This window comes from Haematobia irritans, chromosome 5 (genome assembly GCF_050003625.1).
Source record: "Haematobia irritans isolate KBUSLIRL chromosome 5, ASM5000362v1, whole genome shotgun sequence".
In the NCBI taxonomy this organism is placed as follows: Eukaryota; Metazoa; Arthropoda; class Insecta; order Diptera; family Muscidae; genus Haematobia; species Haematobia irritans.
The window spans coordinates 147,926,722-147,939,354 of NC_134401.1; the positions used below are offsets into that span (position 1 = coordinate 147,926,722).

The 12,633-nt window shown below is 39.5% G+C and overlaps 1 protein-coding gene across 1 annotated transcript in view; it reads right to left on the reverse strand.

Moving 5' to 3' along the window:
- Positions 1 to 329: 329 nt before the first annotated feature.
- The window catches only part of LOC142239078 (kelch-like protein 17), a 115,469-nt gene continuing 103,165 nt past the window's right edge, over positions 330 to 12,633 (reverse strand). Inside the window, exons 5-8 of the mRNA XM_075310841.1 lie at positions 8,001 to 8,097; positions 7,402 to 7,638; positions 7,212 to 7,318; positions 330 to 2,902 (exon numbers count right to left, since the gene is read on the reverse strand). Of these exons, the coding sequence (XP_075166956.1) occupies positions 1,700 to 2,902; positions 7,212 to 7,318; positions 7,402 to 7,638; positions 8,001 to 8,097 (1,644 nt within the window). The 3' untranslated portion in view covers positions 330 to 1,699. The remainder of the gene's footprint in view (positions 2,903 to 7,211; positions 7,319 to 7,401; positions 7,639 to 8,000; positions 8,098 to 12,633) is intronic.

The window sequence follows — 12,633 nt, forward strand, 5'->3', positions numbered from 1 at the left end:
TTTTGGCAAAATTTTCTATAGAAATAAACATTTCACAAAATTTCTTCTAGAAATAAAATTTTGAGAAAATTGTCTATAGAAACAAAATTTTGTCAACATTTTCTATAGAAAAATTTCCTATAGACATACAATTTTTGAAAAATTTTCTATAGAACTAAAATTTTGACAAAATTTTCAATAAAAACAAAGTTTTAACAAAATTTTCAATAAAAACAAAATTTTCTATTTGGCATATGTATTGCTAAGTTAGAACTCCGAACCCCTTCTCCCAATTCGTTTTCCGAACATTGTGTTGTGGAGTCTTAAATTAAAAATGCTATATAGAAAAATTTTAATTTCCGAACATTTCAATATTTTATTTGAAATATCAATAAATTATGAATAATTTTTGTGTTTACTTAATACGATATCATTATTGCAAATCTCTTAAGTATTTGCTAATTTTTTTTTTATCAATTAAATGTATATGTAGAGTATAGAGATTTTATGTAATTTGTATTTTATAGGTGTATGTTATTAATGAATAGTGGTTGTTTAATTTAATATTTTTGTTTGTTTTGTTTATCATATATCAATTAATTTTGTTTCCATTAAAAAGTATTATAAAAAATGGTCATAAGAGCAAAAATTTATACTATATTCAATAAAAAAAATTTTAAGTGGGTTGTGGTAGTTTAGTTTTAAGTTTATAAATTCATTCAATCATTCTGTAATTCTTTCAATACGTCATGTCATGTAAGAAATCGAACACGAACTCTTAAATCTAGGACGTCATCATTATTATACGATGATGGCATTGCAAGGTGTGTTTTCCAGGGGGCCAATATGTATGCGTTTCATAAAGTTTTCAAATCTCTATAATTTTCTTGTATTTTATTCTATAAATGGATCAATTCCACAAATATTCAAATGTGTATAATGTTCGGTATTAATGTTGGAACTAAAGGCTATTCCCTAAATTGTGGCGTAAATGCGTAACGTACCACGCAAATACGCATTTATTTAGATGAGCCCCATTGTGGTGAATTAGTGTTTCGTGTCAGTGTAGTGTAGAGCAGTGGTGTTCGTTATATTAATTCCCTAATAAGATACCAGTATTTTGCAAACTGCTCCTTCAGACAAAAGTATTTTTGGTATTGGTGATGGTGGTAGCGGCAGAGGAGGGCCTACAGCAAAGATAGAGGAAGATTCGATAGCCTGAAGGTGCAGCATAGGCAGTGTGTCGTCAAAACTGTAGGTCTATTGGCGAATCTTATCTGAAATACATGTATCAGGCCGTAGATGGTTTTCCACCCTCATCACTATTGGGTCGCTCAGTACGGGGGCTAGGTTCAGGAGCAGGATTGCGATCTCTATGACGCCTTAGAGTTGAAGTCGAAGACGATGGGGCGGATGTGCTTAGCGTGTAATTTGTGGGCAAGACAACATTTAATAGATCTCCTGTTAGAATACTACGGCCACTAACAGCTCTACCCGGCACAATGGGATTGGTGTTGGCCACATTACCCGACGACCCAGCTGATGATGATGACGACGATGTCGATGATACTGTTAACGAAGACAAGGCAGATGTTACGGAATTCGAAGATGTGGTGGCGGCATTAGTCAAACCATTGGTGGCAGTTGGTGAAGCACTCTTTGATAGCGTTCCCCCTGTGGCGGCATTGGCAAAGGTCTCAGCTATCGAACTTAGTGGGGGTCATAAGTTCGTAGTCTGTACCAGCCCTCTTTCCAAATGGAAGCAATCTAGCACTGCCGCACCGACAGAACTACGACGAGCCACCATGGAGTTAACAATGGTCCATTTATTAAGGCGTATATCATAACGTTCCACAGAGTTGAGCGATGAGGATCCATCATTGCCGCCCAATGCAAAGAGGCAGCCATCAACTTCCACAACCTCATGGGTAGAACGTCGTGAATGCATAGCAGCTATGGGTTCCCAACTGTTGCGGCGTAAATTGAATCGCTCACCACTGGACATACACATGGTACCATCATTGCCTCCAATGCAATAGAGATAACCATCGGAGGAAGCCACACCACAACTACTGCGTCGTGATGTCATACTGGGTACAGCATACCAACGACCCACACGAGGATCAAAACGCTCAACACTGGATTGATAATTGGTCGAGTCAAAACCTCCCAGGGAATAAATGCAATTATCCAAAACAGCCAAACGGCAATAACGCCTTCGGGTATTCATAGCCGGACAAGAACTCCATATTGAGGTTAAGGGATCATAGCGTTCCGTACTGCTAAGGCATGAGGCGCCATCATAGCCACCGCAAACATAAATCAATCCATCGAAAGAACATATACCCAGGCAGGATCGTTTGGTACCCATGGGAGTGATATAAGTCCATTTATTGGTCAAAGGATTGTAGCATTCTGCAGTGGCCAAATCATTCAGTCCATCATAGCCTCCCACCACATAAAGGCTTTTGTGTAGAGCCGTAACACCTGATCTTGATCGACGCCATAGCATAGGCGCTATACTGGACCAGGCATTTGAGCGTGGGTTATAAACTTCACATTCATTGTGTATGGCAAATAGGCTGCCACCACCCACGGCGAACACATACGGCTTCATACCATCTGGTCTACGTTCATGAGTTCTCTGACTACTCATCAAACTTCGTTGTTCCGGCAGCAGATGATATTTCATTGCCTCCAGCAGTAATTCCTTGCATTGTGAATCCTCTCGAATAAGAGTCTCTGTCTCCACGCAAGTCATCAAGAAATCACGGCTGACCAGTGGCAAACGAACATGACTCATCAATTCGGCAATATGGATTTGTCTCTCATCAATGTCATGTTTTATCCAATTGAGCACGGCATGGAATACTTTCTCTTCCGAAGAAATGTTCAGTAAATTGTTGGATATTAAATCTTTGACCTGGAAAAGAGGAAGAGAAAATGGAAATTAATATGGATGTTCGAAGAAAGCTTTACAAATTTTTGAAAGTTGGATTGATGATTTTGATCTGCTATAAACATTCGCAAGATTCGAGTCTCATTACTGGGTCTTAAGATTTTTACTAAAACAGGGGTCTAGAGCTAAAAAAAATCACGAGAGATCTATCCGTTTTGGAATGTGCTTATCCATCCATGCAAGTCTGAAATTTTCCTTTCAGATTTTTCAGACATTTGACTTCCGGTCACACCGTAGTATTGGAGCATCAGTCAGCAGACGCTGTGCTGCGATTTTGGTTTGCAGATTACGCAATGGGAATTGTAGATGAAGTTCCTTTCGAGCGAATTTTTCTGCTTTCCTTGTAAGTCCTAGACTTCAGTCCCGCCACAAAGATTACATTGTTCAAAATAGTAGTCTGTCATCAGCTAAGTTCAGGTACCGTGAGTTAGAAGTTTAATCACTCAAGTCCCAGTTCTACCATTGGAACTTCAGCCTGAAAATTTACGAGAACGTACTGAGACATTGGTTTGCAGGAGAGATCTTGTCTAACTGATTGTACTGTTGATTTTCGCTGTGACTTCGATCTTGAGTTCTAAGCTAACATAGGTGGCTGGATCTGCAGATGGAAATTTTACCAGATCTATACTACCAAAACTTCAGATCATATGCTGACTCTTTGGATAATCTTTAGGTTTAGGACTTCGATGAAAACATAAATCTACAGTTCCTTTAAGCAAACCAGGCTTGTGTTCTCACGCGTAGATTTTCCGTAGTTCCACCACAGATGCTACTACTTAGGATGATGTATACTTCAGTTACTGAGACATTGATATGGAGATAAATTACAGAGACCTTCCTAGGCAGATCCTAAACCCAGATCTCAGTACACGGCCTCTTCGGTCTTCAATTGACCAATAATGATGGTTACACTTTAGCTTGCACATTCACCCAGTTGTGAACTTTAATCCAGGTTATAAACATCGAATGACTGATTTTACAATACAGAAGACTTGCAGGCTAGGAGAACTGAATTCAAAGAAATATGTAGTTGTAATACCTGAAGCTTCCGTTATTGGTAAAATGGGGTCAACCGTTGGAGCTCACTCAAACCTCGGTAAGAAGGATGACAGGACATCAGTCTATTTGCAGAAAACGGAACTCACAGTCCGGGAAACTGAATCGACAGCACAGTAAAACAGTCCAAGAAAAATGTACCTGATCTAAAGGGTGATACGGTCAAAATTCGGTCAATATAAACTTGACGTATTTCTTTCAATTTTGCATTTAAAAAACCTGAACACCCCTCATTCAGAAGGTGTGTGTGTGTAGAATTTTGCTCCTATTTTGATTTTGGAATTCACTCTTCAGTTGTCAAAATGCCGTCCAAGCAAGAAGAGCAGCGTATCAAAATTTTGCTCGCGCATCGCGAAAATCCGAGCTACTCGCACGCAAAGCTGGCAAAATCGCTAAAAGTTGCCAAATCAACCGTTACAAATTTAAATAAAGTGTTAGGGGAACGTTTGTGGACAGCCAGGAAGTCTGGATCGGGGGGAAATCGAAAACCGGAAGCAGCTGTGACGACAAAGAGAGTTGCCGCTAGTTTCAAGCGAAACCCTAACCTCTCTCTCCGAGATGCCGCAAATAAGCTGGGTGTATCGTCTACATCCGTGCATCGAGCCAAAAAAACGAGCCGGACTATCGACTTACAAGAAGGTAGTGACTCCAAATCGCGATGATAAACAAAATACGACGGCCAAAGCGCGATCCCGGAGGCTGTACACGACAATGCTGACGAAGTTTGACTGCGTGGTAATGGACGACGAAACCTACGTCAAAGCCGACTACAAACAGCTTCCGGGACAGGAGTTTTATACGGCAAAAGGAAGGGGAAAGGTAGCAGATATTTTCAAGCACATAAAACTGTCAAAGTTCGCAAAGAAATATCTGGTTTAGCAAGCCATCTGTACCTGTGGCTTGAAAAGCAGCATTTTCATAGCTTCCGGGACTGTCAACCAAGAAATTTACGTGAAAGAGTGTTTGAATAAACGTCTGCTGCCTTTCCTGAAGAAACACGGTTGTTCCGTACTGTTTTGGTCGGATTTGGCATCTTGCCATTACGGTAAAAAGGCCATGGAGTGGTACGCCGCCAAAAACGTGCAGGTGGTTCCCAAGGACAAGAACCCTCCCAACACGCCAGAGCTCCGCCCAATTGAGAAATACTGGGCTATTGTCAAGCGGAACCTAAAGAAGACCAAAAAACTGCTAAGGACGAACAGCAGTTCAAGGAAAACTGGCTTTCTGCGGCGAAGAAGGTGGACAAGGTGGCTGTACAAAATCTGATGGCAGGTGTCAAGCGTGAGGCCCGGCAATTCGGATTTGGAAGAGCGAAAGCCTAACTGAATATTTTTCCTGAATTTTATACTAATTGAACTTGAAAAAGGAATTTAATTTGATTTTTTAAATAAACGATTTCACCGATTTACACGCGTTCTCCCTTGACCAAATTTTGACCGTATCACCCTTTAGTGCATCGATGAACTTAATTAAAATTTGGGCGATCAAGCTCCATCAAGGATCAGTTGGTATGGTGAAATCAAGTGTGGTCGTACACAGAAAAAATATCACCAAAATATTTCCAATTAAAAAGTTAATTGAAGTTGAAAATTTTTTCAATTAATAAATTAATTGATACAATTAACTTTTTAATCATGATAGAAACATTAAGTTAATTAAGTCAATGATTGAAATTTTTAAAATGTTTAATTAAAAAATTAATTGATACAATTAACTTTTTAATCAAATTCGGAAGACTAATTCAGTTAAAAAAAGTGCTGATTTGTTTTTTTACTTTTTTAATTAAAAATGTATTTCAAACAATCATTTGTTAATCCAAATAAAAACTCTAAGCCAATCTAACTAAGTAATTAAAAATAGTTACATTTTTTAATTAATAAATTAATTGCGTTTTGCAATCAACATCAATTAAATTTTTAATTGAATCAATTAAAAAATTAATTGAATTTTGCTGAAAAAATCAATTAATTTTTTAATCAAGGATTTTTTCTATGCCCAAGTAAAACTGTGATTGATACTATCATTTTCGTGATTGAAGACATTTCAATTAAAAAATTAATTGGATCAATTAATTTGGTGATTGAATCAGAGAAAAAATTTTTTGTGTGTAGTTAACTGCAAGACGACGAATTTCATGAAAGTCGCCCAAAATAAGCTGTTGTTCCGGAGATCATTGATACTGTGCGCCAACTGATCGTCAGGTTAGGTTAGGTATAGTGGCAGCCCGATATTTCAGGCTCACTTAGACTATTCAGTCCATTGTGATACCACAGTGGTGAGCTTCTCTCTTATCACTGAGTGCTGCCCGATTCTGTGTTAAGCTCAATGACAAAGGACCTCCTTTTTATAGCCGAGTCCGAACGGCGTTCCACATTGCAGTGAAACCACTTAAAGAAGCTTTGAAACACTCAGAAATGTCAACAGCATTACTGAGGTGAGATAATCCACCTGTGAACATTTTTGCTGTTTTGTCGAAACTGGGTTTGAACCCTCAAGCAAGTGTATGCAAGGCGGGCATGCTAATCATTGCACCACGGTGGCTCCCTACTGATCGCCATGTGACCTACCATGAGATTGAGACAACTTTAGGTATTAGTGGAAGCGGCATAAACTCAATATTACATGACCATTTGACCGTGAAAAAACATTTTTCAACTGCATTTTTGAGCACTCAAAATATCGATTTGATGGTCTATCCGCCGTATAGTCCTAACTTGGCACCGAATTATTTTATTTTATTGCCCCGTATTATAAAAACTAAATTGAGCGGTCAACGTTTTTTGACACCTGAAGAAACTGTTGATGCGTTCAGAATGTAAATATGTGGCTCAATCAGAGTAGCTCCCCACTGGGAATTTGAATTCCGGTCTCCAGCGTGACAAGCGGCGATTCTAACCACTATACTATCGAGGAGACATGAACTTTATGTGAGCGATCGGCTAAGATTTCGTCTAAAGATCTATATAGTTTCTAGCCTAACAATTATTCTCTAATACCGAAATGTAAAAGGCATCCCTCATATAGTCGTAGGGTTTTGGGGATTTATTTGTTTTTGGGGAAACGACTTAGACTTTTTTTCATAGTGAGATCATTTGTGATTCAGTGGTTTTATTCCATGGGGACTTTTTTTCGAGGCGCCTACAATTTTACCCACGCCCAAATGCTTGCACCGACCCCAAATTGCAATTAGTACGGTATCGTTTTCTTTCCAACTTACCTCTTCAAATGGTAAAAGTAAAAATTCCTCTGTACCAACAACTTGTTGAAAATTCTGTAGGGCATATTTGTGTGATCTGGTATGCAATTCCTTACACGAATGGGCATCTGAAAATGAAACAAAAATATTTCATTAAAAAAAATGCTCACTTCAATTTCCTAATTGCATTGCAATCGTATTGCAATCTCACCTGCAAAACTTCGTATACCCAGGCAATTTGATGGATGCAATTGACGTAGTAGGAATTTACAGCAGGCCTCTCTTACGGAATGCATTTGCAAGAGGCTCGAGGCAGGCAATAGGACCTGAACATTCTGTTCGGTTATGGTTATTTCTCCCGTATAAATATAATCGATTAAATGTTTAATGGCAACGACATCAATGTCATGCAAACGTACAATGCCCTGGGTTCGTTCCAACATATCATCTGGTGAATAAATCCATAGATGAACATGGATCACATGGCAGGGCAAGGAGGACAGCAAAGAAGGGAGCATCAAGGTTCGGTGTTGGAAGATTTATGGTGGTAATCATGAAATATAATAGGAAGAGTATATTAAAGCAATATTTTAGAAGTGTGTCTGGCTGCGAGTAGATAAGGATTTACCATATGACTACCACACACTCACTCACTGACACATAGCACACTCGCAGGAATTTAAGCATAGCCTATCGTTTACGCTTAGATGTGTGTAAGGGAATGCAGGCACTTTAAAAACTGTTTGTATGTGCAAGTGTGTGCTATCATATTTTCAATTCTAGTATGAATATTCACAAAAAAACACTTACCATTGAACATGGCATAGAAATAGGGTGAGACTGAAGCCAAAACCACTTTATGGGCATGTAACGTTTCCCCACCAACTTCCAGTGTAACATCACACAACTATAGACCGTTCAAAATTCACAGGATGTTTGCAAATGTACGGAAGTGGGCGTTTGCATGTTCGTGTGTGTGTGTGTTTACATGGTAGGTGGATATGTAGTTGATGAAAACGTTTGTTTGATATTGAGATTTTGTCAGAGATGATGGCAGCCAAAAAAAAAGAGAAAGAAAAAAAATTAAATCTTGATTAATTTCATACATTTCAGCAAAATGTTGATATTTTACAGTGGAATAGCTAAAGATAAGAGAAATAATATTTAATTTTATTAGGGTGTCATCATGAAATTCTTAAAACTCAGCTTGAGTCATTATGATGGCAAAACTAATATGGATGTAGTTTTTTAATGTTAATAGGTTGGCTGATAAGTCCCCGGTCTAACAAAGAAAAACACATTTTTTTTTGTCAAAATTCGTTTTTATTATTCAACAGAGTTCCCTTCAAGAGCGATGCAACGATTATAACGACCTTCCAATTGTTTGATACCATTTTGGTAGTACTCCTTCGGTTTTGCCTCAAAATAGGCCTCAGTTTCGGCGATCACCTCTTCATTGCAGCCAATTTCTTTCCCTGCGAGCATCCTTTTGAGGTCTGAGAACAAGAAAAAGTCACTGGGGCCAGATCTGGAGTATACGGTGGGTGTGGAAGTAATTCGAAGCCCAATTCATGAATTTTTGCAATCGTTCTCAATGACTTGTGGCACGGTGCGTTGTCTTGGTGAAACAACACTTTTTCCTTCTTCATATGGGGCCGTTTCGCCGCGATTTCGACCTTCAAACGCTCCAATAACACCATATAATAGTCACTGTTGATGGTTTTTCCCTTCTCAAGATAATAGATAAAAATTATTCCATGCGCATCCCAAAAAACAGAGGCCATTACTTTGCCAGCGGAGTTTTGAGTCTTCCCACGCTTCGGAGACGGTTCACCGGTCGCTGTCCACTCAGCCGACTGTCGATTGGACTCAGCAGTGTAGTGATGGAGCCTTGTTTCATCCATTGTCACATATCGACGGAAAAACTCGGGTGTATTACGAGTTAACAGCTGCAAACTCCGCTCAGAATCATCAACACGTTGTTGTTTTTGGTCAAATGTGAGCTTGCGCGTCACCCATTTTGCACAGAGCTTCCGCATATCCAAATATTGATGAATGATATGACCAACACGTTCCTTTGATATCTTTAAGGCCTCTGCTATCTCGATCAACTTCATTTTACGGTCATTCAAAATCATTTTGTGGATTTTTTTGATGTTTTCGTCGATAACCACCTCTTTCGGGCGTCCACTGCGTTCACCGTCCTCCGTGCTCATTTCAACACGCTTGAATTTTGCATATCAATCAATTATTGTTGATTTCCCTGGGGCAGAGTCCGGAAACTCATTATCAAGCCAAGTTTTTGCTTCCACCGTATTTTTTCCCTTCAGACACAGTATTTTATCAAAACACGAAATTCTTTTTTTTTCATTTATTTCACAATAACAAAAGTTGTTTCACAAAAGACGCTCTATCTCACAAACTAATTGACTTACAGACGTCAAATTTTGACACGAATCATTTGAAGGTTGGTACTATACAAAAATAATATGCATTTAATACTAGCGACGCCATCTGTGTGTCAGACCGGGGTCTTATCAGCCAACCTGTTATGTTAGAACTTGCACAGAAAAACAGATTTTCTAGTGATTGATTCTATACGTTTTTAATTCGCCGATTTCCTTGTAAACTAGGGTATAACTGCTGGTGTTCAGGTTAGTCAAAACAAATTATATTTCTTCAACTTTTCCGAAATTTTTTTCCTTATTTTGTTGTGTCTCTTGGTCTCTGCTCGGGCGCCACTGTAACGATAAGGTTTCTCCCCGTAGACCAGGATATAACTCACGGGCCGGTTTCCTCGTAGAAAAATTATTTCTCTTCTGAAGATGATCTCTGTATTTCTTTGTATCTCTCGGTCGGGTGACATTGTACCAACAGGGTATAACGCAAGGGGCCGAGTTTGTCAAAGAAAATGTACTTCTTCCACTTTTAAGAAGATAATCCTACAATATTTTGTCCCTCTCGGGGACCACTCTACAGATTTTCCCCAGGTAGACTACGGCGGCTCGTGTTCGTCGCAGAAACTGTTCTTCCACTTTTCCCCAGATTAATCCTTAATTTCGTTGTGTCTCTAGTTCCCTGCTCAGGGTATAAGTCACGGGGCCGCGTTTGTCACAAGTTAATTCGTGACCACCCCCCAAAAATCAAAATTTTGATGAAAATCCTTGAAAAATCAAAATTTTCATATGAAAAACTTAAATTGGCCATATCTCCTTAAATATGCGTCCTAGAGCGAAAAGGACTTTAATTCGTGACCACCCCCCAAAAATCAAAATTTTGATGAAAATCCTCAAAAAATCAAATTTTGCATATGAAAAACTTAAATTGGCCATATCTCCTTAGATATGCGTCCTAGAGCGAAAATAAGGTTAATTCGTGACTACCCCAAAAAATCAAAATTTTGATGAAAATCCTCAAAAAATCAAATTTTTTATATGAAAAACTTAAATTGGCCATATCTCCTTAAATATGCGTCCTAGAGCGAAAAGAAGGTTAATTCGTGACCACCCCCCAAAAATCAAAATTTTAATGAAAATCCTCGAAAAATCTAATTTTTCATATGAAAAACTTAAATTGGCCATATCTCCTTAAATATGCGTCCTAGAGCGAAAAGAAGGTTAATTTGTGACCAACCCCCAAAAATCAAAATTTTGATGAAGATCCTCGAAAAATCAAATTTTTCATATGAAAAACTTAAATTGGCAATATCTCCTTAAATATGCGTCCTAGAGCGAAAAGGACTTTAATTCGTGACCACCCTCCAGAAATCAAAATTTTGATGAAGATCCTCGAAAAATCAAATTTTTCATATGAAAAACTTAAATTGGCAATATCTCCTTAAATATGCGTCCTAGAGCGAAAAGGACTTTAATTCGTGACCACCCTCCAAAATTCAAAATTGTGATGAAAATCCTCGAAAAATCAAATTTTTCATATGAAAAACTTAAATTGGCCATATCTCCTTAAATATGCGTCCTAGAGCGAAAAGAAGGTTAATTCGCTCCAAAGAATCAAAATTTTTATAAAAATCAACGCATTTTTTCCACTTTTCAGAAGATGGTTCTTCAATTTCTTTGTGTCTCTCGTTCCCTGCTCAGAGTAAAACTCACGGGACAGGGTTCGTCACAGAAAGCTTATTACATCCACGTTTCCTATGATGAACCCTTGAATATGTGGTTCAGCCTCTCGATTCCTACTCGGGCGCCTCTCTAACTACAGGTTTTCTCCTTGTAGACCAGGATTTAACTTACAGGACGGGTTCGTTGCCGAAAGTGTGTGTTCTACCTTTTCTCTGGAGATTATTGCGCTGTCTCTCAGTCCCTGATCGGGCGCCACTCTAACTACAGGTTTTCCACCCGTAGGCTGGGTTATAACTCACGGGAACGAGATCGTTACAGAAAATGTATTTCTTCCACTTTCCCTAAATTTGGTTGTGTCTCCCGGTCTCCTCTCGGAGCAGAACTTACGGTATAACTCATGAGTTTCGTCACTGAACATTTTTCTCTCTCACTTTTCCAAAGATGATCCCTCTATGTCGTTGTGCCTCTCGGTTCCTGCTCGGGTGCCATAATAACGTAGGTTTTCCCTGCGCAGGATATAACTCATGGGGCCGGGTTCATCACAGAAATTTATTTCTTCCACTTTTCCGAAGATGATCTCACAATTTCAGTGTCTCTTGGTCCCTGCTCGGGCGCCAATGTCTCGACAGGGTTTCCTCCTTATGCTAGGGTATAACTCACGGGGCCGGGTTCGTTAAAGACATGTTTTCTTCCACTATTCCGACGGTGATCCCTCAATGTCGTTGTGTTTCTCGGTCACTGCTCGGTAGGTTAGGTTAGGTGGCAGCCCGATGTATCAGGCTCACTTAGACTATTCAGTCCATTGTGATACCACATTGGTGAACTTCTCTCTTATCACTGAGTGCTGCCCGATTTCATGTTAAGCTCAATGACAAGGGACCTCCTTTTTATAGCCGAGTCCGAACGGCGTTCCACATTGCAGTGAAACCACTTAGAGAAGCTTTGAAACCCTCAGAAATGTCACCAGCATTACTGAGGTGGGATAATCCACCGCTGAAAAACTTTTTGGTGTTCGGTCGAAGCAGGAATCGAACCCACGACCTTGTGGATGCAAGGTGGGCATGCTAACCATTGCACCACGGTGGCTCCCTGCTCGCTAGCCAGTGTAACAAAAAGTTTTCCCCGTGTACGGTTTAACGTACGGGGCAGGTTCGTCACAGAGAATGTATTTCTTCCCCTCTTCCGAAGAGAGATCATCTCTCTATTACAATGTGCCTCTCGGTCCCTGCTCGGGCGCCACTGTAACGACATGATTTCCATTCGTAGGCTAGGATATAACTCACGAGAACGGGTTCATCACTGAATATTTATGTACTCACTTGTCGTGTCGTAGGTCTACAGTATCCCAGTCTCTACCGGAGACT